The sequence below is a fragment of the Sinocyclocheilus grahami genome, unplaced genomic scaffold (genome assembly GCF_001515645.1).
Source record: "Sinocyclocheilus grahami isolate Dianchi unplaced genomic scaffold, SAMN03320097.WGS_v1.1 scaffold162.1, whole genome shotgun sequence".
Lineage (NCBI taxonomy): Eukaryota > Metazoa > Chordata > Actinopteri > Cypriniformes > Cyprinidae > Sinocyclocheilus > Sinocyclocheilus grahami.
This window is the reverse complement of record NW_015505341.1, coordinates 91,399-111,741: the sequence shown is the minus strand read 5'-3', so window position 1 is coordinate 111,741 and position 20,343 is coordinate 91,399. Positions and strand designations below refer to the sequence as shown.

The following is a 20,343-nucleotide window of genomic DNA, read 5'->3' as shown; positions in this document are numbered from 1 at the left end:
AAGAAACATTTCTTATTATCAATGCTGTAAACACTTGTGCTGCTTAATTTTTGTCGAAACAGGATTCTTTTTTCAGGATTCTTTGATGAATAGAAAGTTCAAAAGAACAGCATTTATCTGACAGATCTTTTGTAAGATTATAAATGTCTTTACTGTCACTTTTGATCAATTTAATGCATTCTTGCTAACAAAAAGTCTTAATTTCTTACCAAAATCTTACTGACCCTAAACTTTTGAACGATAGTGTATACATGATGAATTACCTGTTAAAATGCTTTTGATTATTTATATGGCTGTGCATTCAGTTTGAGGGAAAACTTTTAAATTAATTTGGCTTTGAGGATCTATGGGGAATAGCTGGTGTGTGAGGTGTACTGTGTATGATGTGATTTGTGCTTTGCTGCAAGGGATAAGTTAATTGCTATTGCTTCTGTGCTGCTACCCAAATATGTTTGCGGCTGTTTAATTAAACACCGCTAAACCCCTGTGTTCACCCCTTTGAACTATGCCCAAAGATGGTGTAGAAAACTATGAAGACCAAATTATTTGTACAGATACATAAAGAGAGAACTCAGAAGTTTGCATCAGTACTTAGATTCACTAATCATCAAGATGTGTTGAAAACTCACCAACTTACCAAGGATAAGTCTAATTAATATAATAATAATAATAAAAATACATTAATTTAGAAAGTCTTTCTAATGTCTTTTCTTTATACACCTTACAATAAAATTATATAAATGAGAAAACCATTGTAATGGCTCTCAGAAGAATACAGCGCCGTCTGCTGGTCAAGTGTCGTCTCTGCCGCTGTGTGCAGTATAATATGTGTCCGCGTGCGAGCAGCTCTCACTCAGTCCCGGAGCAGCATCCGCCGCGGCAGCAGCAGCACGAGGAGCGCCACCGGGATCGTGTTTCACAGAAGTTTCAACCTGCGCTGCTTTGCTGAGCTTTTTTTTCCATCTTTAAATAGCGAACGCTCCAGAACCCTTCACGTGCATGATTGCTCCTCAATAGACATCTGACAGCTACCGTTGTTTTAACTCAGTTCAATTGATATTTCTCTGGAAATCTACGAAAACCCAAGGATTATCCGCATCCAGAAACCATTTGTCAGTTTAATATGGAAAAATGTAATTCTTCATATTCATTACGACTGCAGGGATCTTAATGCAGATGTTGTGTGATGGCAGGATATCACCAGCTTTGAGTGCTCAAACCTGATTAAGGTAAGCAAAACCAAACTCCAAATACTTGGATAGTTCTTATTATTTAAGACTGCTGTTCTTCATTTATTTTTAATACAGTAACATTTTACATAAAACAATGATATCACATGGTAATATTATATAATACTAAATATGAAATGTGAAATTATTACATTTGGTATACTGTCATAGAAAGTGTCCTAAATACATTTTATTCAATTTTGCAGATGTTGTGTGATGGCAGGATATCACCAGCTTTGAGTGCTCAAACCTGATTAAGGTAAGCAAAACCAAACTCCAAATACTTGGATAGTTCTTATTATTTAAGACTGCTGTTCTTCATTTATTTTTAATACAGTAACATTTTACATAAAACAATGATATCACATGGTAATATTATATAATACTAAATATGAAATGTGAAATTATTACATTTGGTATACTGTCATAGAATAAATACATTTTATTCAATTCATTCCTTATTATGTTAGACTAAAACTTTCCTATGTGTAATGCATTTTAAATTTGTAGATACCACTCAGGTTAACAGTGTATTTTCATCGCATGACTCTTCTCTTACAGTAACCATGGCTTACACTGGAGCTCAGAAGGCTTTGAAGAGCGATAAGTTAGATGAAGCTCAGGCTCTGGCCAAAAGCTGTGCAGGCAGGCCAGACTTTCTCGCCTGTGATGGACTGTCCATCTGCGCGACACACAGCCACGGAAAGTGTTTCAAACTGCACTGGTGCTGCCATTTGGGCTGGTGTCACTGTAAGTGGTCAACTTCTGACATGCAAATATATTCTGTTCCACTCTATTCTATTCTAAATACATCAGTAGTAAAAAAGTATAATTCACGTCACACACAAAAAAACAAAAACAAAGGGGCAATATTACAGCTGGCAGTATGATTAAAAATGACTGCTCAAACATTCTATATTCGTAGCAGAAAAAAAAATACTGCTGTCGATCATCTTGCAGGAAAACTAGGTTATAGTGAATACATGCACAATATTTCATTTTCTGCACTTTTTTAATGAATCTAGGCATTAATTACATTTATTTGATAAATTCGATGCACTGTGTGTATGATCGCACAACTTGGTTTTTCTGATTTATTGTCACAGCTGCTTTGAGAACATTTATGAGCTTGTACTGTCATCAGAAACTGCTGTCTGGTGTCGCTTGGATGCTTTTTCAGCATTATATGACTTCAGATGTACCTGAGCACAAGGCTGAGAATTTGTTAGTAAGCAAGATGTGTCAGCCTTGAATATCTCCCCGGAAATATCTTACCAGCAAATCCAGTGTGAGGGTTATCCTTTATATTTGACTTTATCAAAGCAGACCTTGCCCCACCTGAACCTTGAAACCACCTCTATATTCTCCAGTCGTTAGCTTGACATGACCCTGAATCCACCAGTGATCAGTGTATACACAGGAAACGGCTGCTCCGCTCCTTTAGCAGGATGTTTTCTTTTTCTAGCTCACGTCCCTCTGACTGAGTTCAGCTCCTGAGTGATTGTAAAAGCTTTCATTGTGTTTAAAAGAGGTAAATGTCAGTGTGAGGCCTTTAGAACTGTGTGAACTGATCAAACCATATTTAATACCCTCTCATGACACTTTCATCACGGGAACTGAACTTTATTGAGTTTAAATAATAAAGGAATATTATCCTCAGTGTCCCTCAGAGTAGTTTATTGATTAACCCCATCCTTTTCTAGCTTATTTTGGTTTGAACACTGATCAGATACTGGCCAGTCCTATGTTTGTGATTACTTATACAACACAGAAAGGGTACTCTATTTATGTATTTATTTGAGCAATAAAAGCATGTCTGTAATCATCATAAATTCCCACTCTCTGCACAATGTAATACTGGTCTACTAATGCAGTTATGCAGCCTCTCTTTTATGACTAATTCATCATTTTTTGCACGCATTGTGATAATGTAATAGTTTTTACCTTTCATTAATGTACACATGAGATATGAAGTTGCAAAATAATGAATGGGCTGGTGTCACTGTAAGTGGTCAACTTCTGACATGCAAATATATTCTGTTCCACTCTATTCTATTCTAAATACATCAGTAGTAAAAAAGTATAATTCACGTCACACACAAAAAAACAAAAACAAAGGGGCAATATTACAGCTGGCAGTATGATTAAAAATGACTGCTCAAACATTCTATATTCGTAGCAGAAAAAAAAATACTGCTGTCGATCATCTTGCAGGAAAACTAGGTTATAGTGAATACATGCACAATATTTCATTTTCTGCACTTTTTTAATGAATCTAGGCATTAATTACATTTATTTGATAAATTCGATGCACTGTGTGTATGATCGCACAACTTGGTTTTTCTGATTTATTGTCACAGCTGCTTTGAGAACATTTATGAGCTTGTACTGTCATCAGAAACTGCTGTCTGGTGTCGCTTGGATGCTTTTTCAGCATTATATGACTTCAGATGTACCTGAGCACAAGGCTGAGAATTTGTTAGTAAGCAAGATGTGTCAGCCTTGAATATCTCCCCGGAAATATCTTACCAGCAAATCCAGTGTGAGGGTTATCCTTTATATTTGACTTTATCAAAGCAGACCTTGCCCCACCTGAACCTTGAAACCACCTCTATATTCTCCAGTCGTTAGCTTGACATGACCCTGAATCCACCAGTGATCAGTGTATACACAGGAAACGGCTGCTCCGCTCCTTTAGCAGGATGTTTTCTTTTTCTAGCTCACGTCCCTCTGACTGAGTTCAGCTCCTGAGTGATTGTAAAAGCTTTCATTGTGTTTAAAAGAGGTAAATGTCAGTGTGAGGCCTTTAGAACTGTGTGAACTGATCAAACCATATTTAATACCCTCTCAATGAACTGAACTTTATTGAGTTTAAATAATAAAGGAATATTATCCTCAGTGTCCCTCAGAGTAGTTTATTGATTAACCCCATCCTTTTCTAGCTTATTTTGGTTTGAACACTGATCAGATACTGGCCAGTCCTATGTTTGTGATTACTTATACAACACAGAAAGGGTACTCTATTTATGTATTTATTTGAGCAATAAAAGCATGTCTGTAATCATCATAAATTCCCACTCTCTGCACAATGTAATACTGGTCTACTAATGCAGTTATGCAGCCTCTCTTTTATGACTAATTCATCATTTTTTGCACGCATTGTGATAATGTAATAGTTTTTACCTTTCATTAATGTACACATGAGATATGAAGTTGCAAAATAATGAATTCGGACTATAGAATGGTGGAAGACACTTAGTGTTTCTTAAATACGTGTATGGCCTTTACCAGTCTGTGCACATGATGGCAGCTTTAATCTACCATTATTGCAATAGAGACAAAGCATTATGCGTGCTTGTGGTTTATCGGCCAGCACACTTGCTCTGTGATATAACTACTGACTGGTGCGCCATTGTGAGAAGCACTAAATGTACCATAAAATTACAAAGACAAAATGCTCACCCCAGTATGTGTGTAAATAATTCATGGCTGGAAATCCTGGAGTTCTGTTGCATAACTGTGTTGCAGACTTGAAATTACACCTAGCACAAATGGTGACTGCTATTCGCAACCCCATGAGTGGCTCATTAGCAGGTGGAGCACTCAGAGTAATGTCTGCTGAAAATTCAGCTTTGCATCACAGGAATAAATTACATTTTAAAATATATTCAAATAGAAAACAATTATTTTGTAATAATATTTCACAGTATTACTATCTTTACTGTATTTTTTATCAGATAAATGCAGCCTTGGTGAGCATAAGAGACGGTTCTTTTCAAAAATCCTTCCGAATTCAATTCTGTTTCTATTGTAGAAAAAGTCTTTATTGTGTCTTACCTCTTCTTAGGGTGCAATGAGAGCCCCAATGGGACATTGCTGTGCTATGGTGTACATTGTTCCACAGCACTACACAAGATGCCGTCAGCTTTGCTCAGCTGTGTTTGGGTTTGACAGTATCCAGTCGTACACTGAGCAAACCCAGGGCTGTGGTGAGAGAGCAGAAGCTGTAAGAGTGGTGTCTGCGCTTCAGGCGTGTACGTGCTGCTTAGTGATGTTATGTGGCCATGTGTGAAACGAAGAGAATGAAGCCTCCTGTTTCTGGCGCTGTGCCTGCAGCTCCAGCTGTCAAACATTGATTTCCTCTGTGAGCTCTGTTCTGGCTTGGAGATCCGGTCCTTTGTCCAACAGATTTATAAAACAAAGAACTGAAAAAGTCTGTAAATGAATGGCAAACTGTACAAGTGGAGCCTCTATTGTTGATTGCATATGAGAAAAGTACAGCACAATTATTATTGCTATTGTTATTCACCACCCCTGCAATTTGCTTCATTTGCACGTTTCACAGGACAAGTTTGGAATCTCATTAGAATGTAATGAGTTTGTTTTGCTTTTGTATTTCTTTTGTTATCATTGCTTTTCTTGGCAAGATATGTTTATTAAAGGGTTAGTTCACCCAAAAAGGAAAATTCTGTCATTAATTACTCACCCTCACGTCGTTCCAAACCCGTAAGACCACAAAGAAAACAAAAATAAGAACTTTATTCCACAATGTCTTCCCTTCCATGTTGCGTTCACGAGAGTACCACGACACATGCATGAGTTAACTTCTAGTCATGAATGTATTACAGGAGTCATATCAAATCTCAAGGCTACAATAATTGAATGCTTATACACTTAAAAAGATACAAAATTGTCACTGGGGCAGAACTCTAAAGTACAAAAGCTAAAAGGTACATCTTTGTACCTTATTTACTCCTAAATGGTACATATGTATGGTGGCTGAGAGAGTTCAACGTGCTGCAACTTAAGAAAAATAGAAAAAGCACCAGCAAATTAAGAAAACATCTTCATCAGTTTGACAACACATGCTGCAAATACTCAAAATACAGAAACGTGCTGCATATACGCACAACGCGACCAAATACAGAAAAGCATTGCAAGTAGCACAGACCACAGAAAATGGAAACTTTTAAAAACTGGTTTCAAAGTTTTTGAAAGTGATACCATTATTGTCTCTGTATAAACTATAAAAACATCAATTTGTGAAAACGGTGACGTCATTATTACATGTTCAGTCTATAGGTATGCACGAGTTTCTTTACAAAGTGGCATCGCCATCTACTGGCCTGGCATGCAAAATACAACGTTTTAGTAATTTTTGCGGCTCTGTGTGATAGGAGAGTTATTTGTTACTTGGAATTCTATATTATTATTATTATTATTATTATTATTATATGTTTTATTACACATTTTTATTACACTATCCCAAATACTGGAAAAGCTACTCCAACTTTAGTTAGTAGTGTTGCTACTTTTAGTTAGTTAAACCCTGGCACGGTCATCTGTTTGCAGCCCCAAACACAAGATATTTGACAGCTGCTGTCTTATAGACCAATTCAGAGTAGACGTCACAGTTACGTCACTTGCAGCTGCGCGCGCATAGTGGTTGCAGAAAAACACTGGGAACAAGTGGAGATAAATGGGTAAAATCCATGGAATAAAAGAAAAAAATATTTTTGTGCCTTTTGATGTCAAGATCGGAATGCAAATAATTTTTATAGAATACTGTCATCAAAGACGCCATTTGAAGCTAAACGCAGACGTTTAAATGGACATACTATGGATGAAAACTGTTATGAATACTTTTAAAGCATAAATTCGATTTAAACAATAGGTCTACATAATATTCACATATGCTGTTCATAGGGCACGTATTGTATTATCCCTACAGTTACAGCATGAAATATTATTTAAACCTTACTATTAGAAATGTTATTTAAACCTTACTATTAACATTTTTACATAACATTTATTTAATTTATCTCACAATTCTGACTTTTTCTCTCGCAAATGCAAGTTTATATCTCCTAATTCGGACTTTATAACTCGACTTAACTCAAAAATAGTGAGTTTGTCAAATCTGAGGGAAAAAAGACAGAAGAGCCGAGGGGAAAAGAGAGAACGACGAGTTCTTTTTCCTTATTAGAATTGTGAGATATAATCTCGGAATTGTGAGAATAAAGTAAAAAAATGTACCTTTTTTTTTCTTTTATTCTATGGCTCCATAGACTGCCGCTTGAGACCCGTCATTTTCTGCCTCCAGATAGGCTCCGCCCACAAGAAACGTCATCCCTGTTTCGGATCTGTAAGACTATCCCACTTTCTAATGTCAATTTCGTTGAATAACAGTGCTTATCGCTGGGTGACAAGCTCTTGTAATATGCAGAGAACATTTTGAAAATGACATCTAATCAATATAATTTATAATCTTTTTAAACCTAACTATTTTGTACCCTATCCGTGAAATTCTCTAGCCGTAAAGGCTATCTCTCCCGGTTTTTCTGCAACCATGATGCGCGCGCATCCTGAATGTTTACAAACCTATAATTGGTCTATACTTTCCTAAGTGTCCCCTATAAATCCGTTCTAGGGAAGTGAATGGGATGGATGGGACTACTGTCACATGTTATCTCTGTAGAGCTGACTTCTTTATAATTCAAGGGATGCTTTTTGTGAAAGAGAAAGACAGAGATTGAGCATGTGAGAAAGACACTTAGACAAAGCGACATAAGACAAGAGACTTACTGTCAAAGGCCATGAGCGAGTGAGTGGATGTTGATCTGGGCCTTAGATAACAGGGGATTAGTGTTGTCATAGTTGTCCTGATCACACCCCGGCTGAATTCTACCAGATGTGTGGAACGGAACGGAAACATGCTGTTTGGTGCCGTCTGTCCCTCCCTCTCTGGACTTTTCATTTTGACGATTTTTCAACAATGGGGGAGCATGAGCACCCTGCTGAATCAAAAAATGAAAAATAGGACAAAATCCTCCTTGATCAAACTTTTGATATACAGCAGTCCTCTCAAATTCCCATCTGTAATATTCACAATATGATTGAAATATGAAAGGGGCCATTCATGAAAACCAACATTTTTCTTTTCAGCTTTTATTTGTATTTTTAAAAAAGCTGCAAAGAGGGGTGATTGACTACAAAACAATGAGCACATGAGACCACCATGGATTCAGGGCAAAAATGTGACCGTGGACCACTAAACCAGTCATAAGGGTCAATTTTGTGAAATTGAGATCTATACATCATCTGAAAGCTGAATAAATAAGCTTTCCATTAATGTATGGTTTGTTAGGATAGGACAATAATCTAAATATTGAGAAAATCGCCTTTAAATTGGTCCAAATGAAGTTCTTAGCAATGCATATTATTAATCAAAAATTAAGTTTTGCTATATTTACGGTAGGAAGTTATCTTCATATCAAAATATCTTCATGGAACATGATCTTAACTTAATATCCTAATGATTTTTGGCATAAAAGAAAAATGAATAATTTTGACCCATACAATATTGCTACAAATATACCCGTGCTACTTATGACTGCTTTTGTGCTCCAGGGTCACAAATAATCCAGATTTGTATAATGTGGGATCAGAAATTTTATTTAAACACCTATTAATAAAAAGGTGGAAAATCTCACATGTGGTATATTTCTTTATGTTCTCAGATTAGTTCTGTATATGCTGTGAGTGCTGTTGAATGTGTAGCTAATATAGTAGTTTTTGGTGACTTTACTTTTTACTGGCTTTACTGACAAGATGCGCATGACAATCTCATTCAATTAATCGTGCAGCCCTACTTAGTGGATTATGATAAATATAAATTGCTACAACATGTAGAATAAGCCCCATTAATTCATTCTGAAAGTAGTATTGCTGAACTGTAATACCACCTCAGTGGATAATTCTTTTTTTTTCATCTCTAACTATTCTGACTGTACACAGGTTTTTATTATGTAATAAAATATGTTTCAATGAATTTCATTTGACAATTTTAGATTTTTGATCTCTCTTTTCTGACAGCAAATCCAAAAATAACTAACAAAAGTAGTGTGTGCCAGAAGTTTTCATCGGCATGTAGATGCATGCCACAGGTTTTTGGATAACTGTCTCTGTGTGAGATACTGATATTTGTGTTTTAATGAAAACAAAACAGATTGATTTGTAAATGATGATGACATTCAGACCAGAGGCCTGGCACTAATACTGCAGTGCACTGCAAGAAACTACATAATGAAGCATCCTGTGAGTTTTAATGCAATGCATCTTTTCCCTTTTTTCTGGATTCCTCAGTTATACTTAAAGGAACAGTTCACCCAAAAATACAAATTTGCTGAATATTTACTCACCCCCAAGCCATCCAAGATGTAGATGAGTTTGTTTTTCCGTTGGAACAGATTTAGAGAAATTTAGAATTTCATCACTTGTTCACCAATGGATCCTCGGAAGTGAATGGGTGCCGTCAGAATGAGAGTCCAAACAGCTGATAAAAACATCAGAATAATCCACAAGTAATCAACATGTCTCCAGTCCATTAATTAACATCTTGTTAAGTGAAAAGCTGCATGTTAGTAAGAAACAAATCCGTCATCTATCCAAAATATTGCATTCTCCAGTGAAAAAGTCACCTCATATGAATCAGGAGAGAAATATGCACGGATCAAGCACGCCTTAATGGTGTATTTGTTTCTGGACTGGAGTCATGTGAATTAGTAGTGGATGTTTTCATCAGCTGTTTGGAGTCTCATTCTGACGGCACCCATTCACTGCAGAGGATCCACTGGTGAGCAAGTGATGTAATGTTAAATTTCTCCAAATCTGTTCTGATGGAAAAACAAACTCATCTACATGATGGCCTGAGGTTGAGTACATTTTCAGCAAATTTTTATTTTTGGCTAATCTATTCATTTGAAGCTTTGCTACCTAAATATTCCCAAAGCCTCAGTTTAAAATTACTGCTTGGTCCAGTCTCGTTGAGGTAATACAATTTTAATTCACAAATTAGTATGTGCTTTCTGAGACATCAAGGTAATAATCTCCTTTTACTCTGTCTGTACAGGTAAATATGTCTACCAGCCCATGACCAATGTCGCTCAGTTACCCAGCACGCCTGTGCCGGCTGCTCCATCTGACTGCACCGACACAGTCGATCTGTCCATCTCACTGGCTGAACGATTCCTCCACATCTCCCCCTGTTTCCTACCTCCACCTTGTCCCGAATCTCCCAAATACTGCAACATTGCCGAACTGTTCATCGATGACTACATTGTCAAACGCATCAACGGCAAGATGTGCTACGTTCAGCGGCCCCCAATTCACACGGAGGCCCCTCCCACCCCGCCTCAGATAAAACCCGCCTCTCTGACACCACAGAAACAACACACCGAAGCCAAGCAAACTGTTGAGAAGACTGTTAAAGGACCAAAAATGGGCCACTGCTCTTCGCCCTCCAGCTCCGAGGACTCAGGGATCAATGCGTTGGGAGGACACTATCTGGAGTCCTGTGAAGAAGAGTCTGAGGAAGAGGATGAACTTAGCACAGATGGACACTCCAGTCCAGGAAGTCTATGGGACCAGGATGAATGCACCCTGCTGTCCCCTTCCAAATCCATTGTGGAGATTATTGAAAATATTGAAACTACTGTGTGATATTTGTGTGATCTCTCTCTCTTTGTCTGACCAGATAAACTCATTGTGTTAAAATAAATATTGTATGTAGAGGAAAATGCTACACCCATAAAGACAGTGCTATACTTTGCATTTGTCTTTAATCTCTACACTTATTGTTACACCTAACATTGTCCTGAATTTGATGTTGATCGCAGTCCTTGATTTTAAACCTGCACTATGGAAGACTTTTTGGATAGAAGTAAACCAAATACCATTATTGAGCGAGAATCAGAACTATGTTCTTGGCTTACCTCAGTTCACTATAGTATGTCATAGTGAACTGGGGGTAATTTATGCTAAATAAATTGGGGAATTGGGGCTAATTTATTCAAAATGAATTATTTTATAGTCATGTCAGTAAATAGAAAATATGTCAGGTTACTGTGGTGGCATTTATGCTACTTGCTCCGATTACACATTTTTCAGATATTCATCTTGTAGGATTTTCTTCTTAGTATTAAATCTTTGTGTAGCTAGTAAGATATGGTGATAACATCCAACCATGTAACCTCAAACTATCAGAATGATCTGTGAAGAAGAGCAGTCTCGACTCTCAACCGAGGAAAAACTCTGTAAGCTTGCAATTTTATGTTTCCATCACTGATGGCGATAGAGAGGTTAACATTTTGTAGTGCAGGTTTGAGGAGAACAACAAAGAAATGACACTTCTTCACCTAGACCTGCTTTGCCACATTATAACTAGCCAGCTGACCAGTATATAATGTTACATGTGAAATATTTGGACCCTTCTCAGGGAACATTTCATTCTCAATGAAGGAGTTGTTTTCACGTGTTTAGAGAGCAGAGTGAGCAGAGTCTCAGTGATACTGAAAGCTGGCATCCGGTCAACCATCATCAAAGAGGAGGTCAGTGCTTTAGATATGCCATTTTTTAAATATTCTTTAAAAAGAGTAGAGTAACAGACAAGGCAATTTTTATTTATACATTATGTGTGTTCCCTGGAAATCAAACACATAACAGTGCTATTGTTAACACCATACTCTACCAAAGTAGATATGTTAGCATGTGCAACGAAGACATATTGGTGTTTCTTTAATCTGTCATGTTGCTTCTACCATATTTAGCTGGGTTCACTATTCCTAGGCGTTTGGGAGAGGAAAAGGCTTAGCTGGTCATTGATAATTTAATAGTCTCTAAGTGCTGAATATGACTGGCCTTTCAAATCACAGACTGATGTAAGACCATTCAGAACCCTATGCAGTATACCGAAATAATGCATTTTCATCAAGGCTAACCCTATTCCAAAACACAGAACATGAATAGGGCACATCATTAACATTGGATGCAAATTATATTCATGCTACTATAACTAATATTAGTCATAAATGTTCCTGGCAATTCCTCCCTTCAGTTCTCTTGCCAGGTTTAACAAAAATAAACAGGTGTCTTGATATAAAAGTTTATTTTAGGCCAAACCTGGCTGAAATGTTTTTCTTTTGCCTCAGTCATCAAGATGTCATGCTTGAAATGTCCTTGAAATGCACAGAATTTTTAATTTTTCCAATTCACATGCTCTGTTTCAGGATACACCATTTATGGTAGAGTTTTCCTCAGTCCCTAACCATAAGAAGTAGCAATAGTAGTACTATTTGCCTTATTATTATAATCAAATGTAAATATTACACTACCAAATGACCATCAGAAACAGCAAAGAATGTTTGTGAAGACAGGACAAGGAACAGTCTTACTGCACTGCAGACTGCTAGATAGATCAAAACCGGAGCGTGTGATGTACTTCAATCATTCCTCATGGGCTGTCAGGATACAAACATCACCTGCAGTAGATACTGATTGATTTCTTCTTGGGGTGCTGTCATGTTTGAATAGCTTTTCTTACACTTCATTTTTAAGACCGCTCTTTAATGCTACTCCATCTGCTCTCGTGTGTGACCATCTTTTGTACAGAATTAGGGCTGCATGATAAATTGCATGCGATATTTAACGAGCTTCTTGTCGGTAAAGCCATTCCGTAATCAGTGGTAAATCTCCATCACCTGCGGGCTTTCACATGGAGCAGCATTAACTACACAGAGCCGTTGTTCACCGACAAGCTGCACAAAATATGATCGTGGTTTTGCGCAGCTTGTCAGTGAACAACGGCTCTTTACCGCTGATTAAAGAACCGGCTTTACTGACAAGATGCGCGTTAAATATCGCATGCGATTTATCGTGCAGCCCTATAAAGAATCACCCCAAACATAAAAATTCTGTCTTCATTTAATGACTTTGTCTCATTCAAAACCCCCTTTCTTCTGTAGAACACAAAAAGAATTGTTTAGAAAAATGTTTATGCTGCTCCATATGACAAAAGCATATAGTCACTAAAGTAGGTAAAAAAGCAACATGAACATTCTTCAAAACTTTTCCTTTTGTGTTCCATGAAGGAAAGAAAGGCATACAGATATGAAATGACATGTTGTGTTGAGTAAATGCTGACAGAATTTACATTTTGCGGTGAACTATTCCTTTAATAAGGCAGAGAAAACACAAAGGCGATCTTAATTATGATTTGACATTTACTGCCCTGATTGTAAATTTGTGCTGCATAAAGAATGGGAAAAAAGTCAGAATGTCAAACAGCAAGTTCAAGTCCTCTTGGTTTCCCAGCATCGTTCTGCGTGTGTCCTTTTCAGCGTTGAAAGATTCCTCTGAAAATATGAATATTTTAATACATAAGCCCACACCAGGCTGAGCACACACACAGACTGAGTTAGCTCAATGAAACCACATGCACAGACGCATGCGCCGAATGAGCGGAAACTCCACCGCTGAGCATTCTTATTTTCTTAAGGACAATCGTATTTTTTCTTCTTCTTTGCAGGAATAATATCTCTTTCTTACTGAGGTAAATCAAGCCACTACTGGATTGGGAACTCACCAATAGTTCACCTGATAAACAGCTGCCACAGTCTGTGGTCCGTGTGCAGACCTCTGTGGGAGATCTGGGTTTGATAAGCTCCATAAATGTCCACCCCGCCAAGCCCTCCGTTGCGCTCACCCTGTAAAATATTCATTGCTTTTGTCTTCTCCTCAAAGATTTTTTTTGAGGGGGGGGGTTTCTTCAACATGGCCCTGACTCCACAGTGCACAGTCTATTCAGACATTCATTATACTAACCGTGCACAAACAGTGCTTTTTCAAGGAATAGCAATGCTGACAGGGTCAAATTCACAATGCAAATGAAGAGGACTACTATTGAAATTGTAGGTGTGGATGCTGCTGAGACGGAAAGGCTGACATTGATATTCAAATGTGCTTGATATGAATTGTATGAGGCATGTGTGTGTTTGATGGCCGGAAATCATTTATACCTTATGAATTGACAGTAGCACAGATGCTTATTGTTCTGTGTGTGTCATTAGTTAATGACTTCAGTGGTCATATGAGACTATGAATCTGATTAAGGTAATAGTTTTTAAGTGTCATGTTATGTCTGCCTCTGTGTTCATTCAAGCCTGAAGTGCTCTGACCTTGAAGCATTATGGATAACTGACTATGAATGAAAATATCAACGTAAATACTGATGCTGTTTCTAATAAATTTTAATAATCCACTTCAAATAATCCACCTGCATCCTGCCTCAAAATACATTTAAAAAGAAATACAAATATAAAAAAATTCACACAATTACTTCCAAAGCTACATTTTATTTTTAAATAGCTAAAAAGGCATAAATATGATTCGCCATCCAAGCCCAAAGCTTCTTAAATTATTTTCAAAAGTTATTTTGGTTATTACACTCACTTACAGTATAGCTCATTAATATGAAGTGATTATTCATTATTCATGAAAATATGAATAATTCATATGTGAAACAAAATAATAAAATATATTACATAGTTATTGAAATATAAAAGTAAACATTTAAAAAAAAAACTTTTAATAATTGCATATTGCATGCGATTAGCAAAAATGTAACGAACAATAATGACTATCTTAAAATAAAAACTATCTTAAAATAATAGTACGATATATTAAATATATACAGTATATTGAAATATCATCATGTAAATAATTATATAATATATTATTTTAAAAAATTGCATATGTATTACATGAAAAAGAATAATGCAACATAGCTTATCAACCCTCTACGGACACCTTGGCAACTGAATCGCCATTGGCTAGTAATATTTTTAGTTTACTCGCCAGCCTGATTTTATATATATATGCATACAGTCATGGTCAGAATTGTTGGTACCCTTAGTAAATATGATCAAAAAAGGCTGTGAAAATAAATCTGAATTGTTAATCCTATTGATCTTTTATTTTAAAAATGTACAAATATCTAACCTTTCATTAAAAAATAAGAATTTAAAATGGGCGGGGAATCTCATTATGAAATAAATGTTTTTCTCTAATACATGTTGGCCACAATTAATGGTACCCTTAGAAATTCTTATGAGTAAAATATCTCTGAAGTATATTCCCATTCATATTTATAATTTGTAGCTCACCAGGGTGATTATGAACATGAAATTATCCAGCCATTGCTTCCTGTTTCACAGGAATATAAAAATGAGGAAAAACAAAGGCCAAATTCCCTTAATCATCCATCACAATGAGTAAAACCAAAGATTATAGTTCTGATGTGCAGAACAAGATTGTTGAGCTTCACAAAATAGAAAGTGGCTTTCAGAAAAGAGCTAGAGTATTGAAAACTCCCATTTCCACCATCAGGGCAATAATTAAGAATTTCCAATCAACTAAAGATGTTACAAACCTTCCTGGAAGAGGACCTGTGTCTATATTGTCCTAATGCATGGTGAGGAGGAGAGTTTGAGTGGCTAAAGGCTCTCCAAGGACCACAGCTGCAGAATAGCGGAGATTAGTTGAGTCTTGGGGTCAGAAAGCCTAAAAAAATAGTCAAACAGCACCTACATCACCAGACGTTGTTTGGGAGGGTTTCAAGAAAAAAAAATCAAGAAAAGAAAATGCTCTCATCCAAAAACAAACTCCACCATATTAATTTGCCAGACACTACTGGAACTTCAAACAGGACTGGGTTCTATGGTCAGATAAAACAAAAAATTTAGTGTCAGCAAACACTCAAGATGGTTTTGGTGCACACCGGAGAAAAAAAGTACCCCATGAAATATACTGCTGGATCTTTAATGTTGTTGGTGTATTTTTCTGCCGGAGGTCCTGGGCATCTTGTTTAGATGCATGGCATCGTGGATTCTATCAAACAGCAACAGATAAAAAATTTAAAACTGACTGTCCATGCTAGAAATCTTATAATGGACCATGGTTGGATCTTACAACAAGACAATGATCCAAAAACAAATATCAAAATCAAAGCAAAAATGGGTCACTGAGCACAAAGCGAATATTCTGCCATGGCCATTCCAGTCCTCTGAGCTGAACCCTATAGATACTGATGTCAATATTTATGGTGCCAGTTTTGGTCTCTCAAATCTTCTAGCAAAATATAACATTTGCATTTAGTGCATCAATGAATTTGGTGGCAAGGATGCCATATAGAAAGGGGGGCATTTTTGTATTCAAAATGCTTTTACATATCGAAGGAAATCTTGGTATTTGTCATGTAACCATACCCTGAAGGCACCTGAATGGTTTTGTCTTTCTGCCAAACAGATTTGAGTACAGCCCAGTTTTCAACAAAACTGGCTCAGATCATACAGAGTGCTGCAGGGATGACGTGTTTTTGTAGGCCAAAACCCGGAAATTAGTCTCATTTTAGCACTCCTGGTTCCATTGGCCCAAAGTAATTTGATTTTTGAATGAGTTTTTGGTTAAATGCTTGGAATAAGATCTGTTAACACAAGCTCAAGATATTTTCATGTTTTACTCAGCAGCATAAGATACATCAGTAATACCCCTCTTGGCAAAGGTGGTTGTTAACAATTGGATGAAAGGGACTAAAGAGGTTGTCAAGGATATGTTTAAAAGACTGAAAAAGTTGCCAGAATACAACCTTGGTGTAGTTCGTTTATAGCCTATGTTTAGCTTTTTACTTCTGGCATTGTATTTAAGCTTCAAAAGACACTGAAGTTACATACATCTGTGATGATTATCATAATGAAAAAATATGTAAGAATCATAGACTTTTGTTGTTCACGGAGCTTATTTTCTGCATTATTTGTTGAGGGAGCTAGAGTGCTAAGTTCCTAGTTGCCCTACAAAATGACGTCATCACTGCAGCACTTTATTGAAATTAAGCCGCACTAATGTGGATTTTTGAAGCGCAAAACCATATGACTATAACACAAATCTGAATGTGAGGACATGAGCCTGTATGTTCATAATGCTTGATCAGTTTGCAACATCTGGAATTTGCATTGCAACCATCATGCCCTGAGGGTGTAGGTTTCAAACAGCACCACCTTTTAATAATAAAATATAATTAATAATAATATAATATTATCATAGATTTTATTTTATTAAATATTTATTTATTTGTTTTTGTTTGTTTGTTTGTTTGTTAATGTGGATACTAAAAAAAAAAAATCCAAAATAGACAACAGTCAAGATATTTCAGTGATACATTATGAATACTGTATTCTGTATGTTTCATTCAGCACTCTTGTGTTGTCTGAATATTTGCCATGATGTAAATCTCTCTCTTCCATAATCAGCAGAAGCCACTTTGAAGGTTGGAGCACTTGGGTGAACATTGCTTGCTCATTAAGCCTGGTAGCTTATTGAAATGTTCATAGGGTTTCTTGTTTGTCAGCAGTTGTAGACTTGATGCTGAAGAGAATCACTCACTCACTCACTCACTCACTCACTCACTCACTCACTCACTCACTCACTCACTCACTCACTCACTCACTCACTCACTCACTCACTCACTCACTCACTCACTCACTCACTCACTCACTGATAGCAGGCTCAGACAGAAGGAGGACAGAGTGAAGTTACACAGGACCTACAAATTACACACTTTTATTAGGCCCGGGTCCAGTGGACCAGTATGGGATCAGAATCCCGCCAAATGTATTGCAGTCACGGATAAAAAAATAACAAGCGTGAAACCAAAATTTAAAAACGCAAGTAAAATTTTATTGCACAATATTTTAAAATGATATTGCAAAAGTATCCGGCTTGCACACAAAATCATGTTTTCCTTTAATTATATCTGTGACTGCAATACATTTGGCAGGATTCTGATCCCATAGACCCGAACGTCCTGTATATAATATAAATATGTAGGGGTGTGTACAGTGCGTGATCATTGACAATTTGTTCTGATATACTGTATGTTCTTCACAGAAAATGAGCCAAGGCCAATGAGTCTTGAGTTTGAAAAAATAATGAATCATATCATTTTTATTTTGATAAAAAGTTTAAACGGGTCCCACAGACTGAACACCATACAACGGTTAATAAGTAAACAGGAGAATATATGAGGTGTGTGTGTGTATGGAGGGTTGAATACAGAGAAGAAAATATAAATTATTTTAAACAATTTTCAAAATAAAGAATCTTTGGAGAAAAATAAACAGGTCAAATACATGTTAAACATTAGAGTGAAAGATGTTTAGGTCTTGTTACAAGATGCTTAGAAATCCTAAATAATGGAGGGAATGATAAAGACTAAACAAGTTGCTTTCATCACTTTATTTTTTTTGTCCTGTCAGCTTTTTCTCTGGGTTTCTCTCATCTTTGTTGTTTTTGGTTTTAAGGCATACCCCACAGTTTTTAACCACATTCATTCTCAATTAAGTTTTGTTGCCTAAGCACAGTATTTTGCAGTGTGTCAGATCTGTAGAAGTACATCTAATGAAGACCAAACTGCTTGCTTGCGTTTTCACCATCTTGTATGTAGAATTATCTTTAACACACACACACACACACACACAAACACACACCAGTGTGTCAGATCTGTAGAAGTACATCTAATGAAGACCAAACTGCTTGCTTGCGTTTTCACCGTCTTGTATGTAGAATTATCTATATCACACACACACACACACACACAAACACACACACACACACACACACACACACACACACACACACAAACAAGCAACAACGACAACCAGTCTCATCGTCAAGTTCTCTGATCCATCTCCTAAAACTTTAACAATTAGTTTATTTAAAATGACATTAAATTTGCATGTTGAGTTCTGCAATGTTAATTAACAACACTGAACCTTGGGGTATCACATGACAAAGATAAATTTGCCTCATCAATTATCAACTTGTTGAAATGGTATTTCATTACGGTGTATGTTCATTTAATGGGTGATTAGATTATTTAATATGCAGCTGAAAAATTATCCACTTGTATCAAGCAACATTTCTTGTCACATTCTCCCAAAAATGCCCTAAATGCTCTAAGCAACTGTAACTAAATATGAATGTGTTATGTTTTATATATATAATAAATATACATAAATAATAATAAATATAATATATATAATAAATATACTGTCAGACTCTGTTCCGTGTTTTGTATATGTCTACCTCCTCTGCTACGTGTGTTTTCCTGGTTCCCTGAATGTTATTAAAGTCTCCTTGGTGATGTAGGCCTACTCCTCGTCTCCTCGTTCCTCGCTCAGCGCTCCCTCACACTAGCGAATGTGACAGAATACCAGACCAAGACAGAAAAGTAAGCGGCGCTCCTTCTCCCCATTTTGTTTTAGTTTTAAAAGTCTTTTGTTTTCCCTTGTCCCCCCCCCCCCCCCCCCCCCCCCCCCCCCCCCCCCCCCCCCCCCCCCCCCCCCCCCCCCCCCCCCCCCCCCCCCCCCCCCCCCCGCGCGATTATGGAGATCGCTGCATGCTTCATAGCACTAGCCCGTAGAGATCTCCCCCTCGTCGAGTATGCCAGGGAATTCTGCGGGCTCGCCACAGTGACGGCTTTAGATGATGCCACCATCAACTCTTTGTTCTGGCACGGGGCCAATTACCATCACCCCGTGGACCTCCCAGACACCACGGTACTAAGCAGTAGGAAAGGGATACTCCGGTGTTTGGAGAGCATTCGGCCCCAAGCCAATACCAGCCCGCCGGCCGTTTCTCAGTCAAGTCCTCCGGCCGCGGCATACTCAGTCAGCTCCAGCCCAAAAGAGAGCTCCAGTTCCCGAGTTTAGCCCACAGAGGGTCCCAATCACTGAGTTTAGCCCAGAGAGGGCCCCAGTCCCCGAGTTTAGCCCAGAGAGGGCCCCAGTCCTCGAGTTTGGCCCAGAGAAGGGTTCCAGTCCCCGAGTTTAGCCCAAGGAGGGCTCCAGTCCCCATGTCCGGCCCAAGGAGGGCTCCACTCCCCACGTCCGTCCCAAGGAGGGCTCCAGTCCCCACGTCAAGCCCAGGGAGGGCCACAGTTCCTGAGTTAGGCCTACGGAGGGCCTCTACAGACTATATTCTCCCCAAGGATTTTTTTGGGGGGTAGTAGGAGTCCATCTGTGGAGGCTGGGCCGAGTGCCGAGGCCAGGCTCCCCGAGCTCCCTGTTCCGCCATGGCCTCCTGAACTGTCTGCTCCGCCATGGCTCCCCGAGCTGCCTGCTCCGCCATGGCTTCTAGAGCTCCCTGTGTCGCCATGGCACCCTGGACTGCCTAATCCGCCCTGGAGGTATTCCACGAGTCCCAGTCCTACACCAGCCTCCAA

General features: G+C 37.9%; 1 protein-coding gene across 2 annotated transcripts; it reads left to right on the top strand.

The window, feature by feature from the left end:
- Nucleotides 1-766: 766 nt before the first annotated feature.
- LOC107592986 (UPF0524 protein C3orf70 homolog B) lies at nt 767-11,046 on the top strand. 2 transcript variants are annotated; one of them, XM_016282568.1, is made up of 3 exons: nt 767-1,229; nt 1,791-1,979; nt 10,141-11,046. In XM_016282568.1, exons 2-3 carry the CDS (start codon nt 1,796-1,798, stop codon nt 10,728-10,730), a joined length of 774 nt encoding a protein of 257 aa, XP_016138054.1. In that variant the 5' UTR covers nt 767-1,229; nt 1,791-1,795; the 3' UTR covers nt 10,731-11,046. The 2 variants fall into 2 exon arrangements, with proteins under 2 accessions (XP_016138054.1, XP_016138053.1); XM_016282567.1 differs by lacking the exon at nt 767-1,229 and adding an exon at nt 1,426-1,488 and having other exon boundaries at nt 10,141-11,045.
- Nucleotides 11,047-20,343: the final 9,297 nt, after the last annotated feature.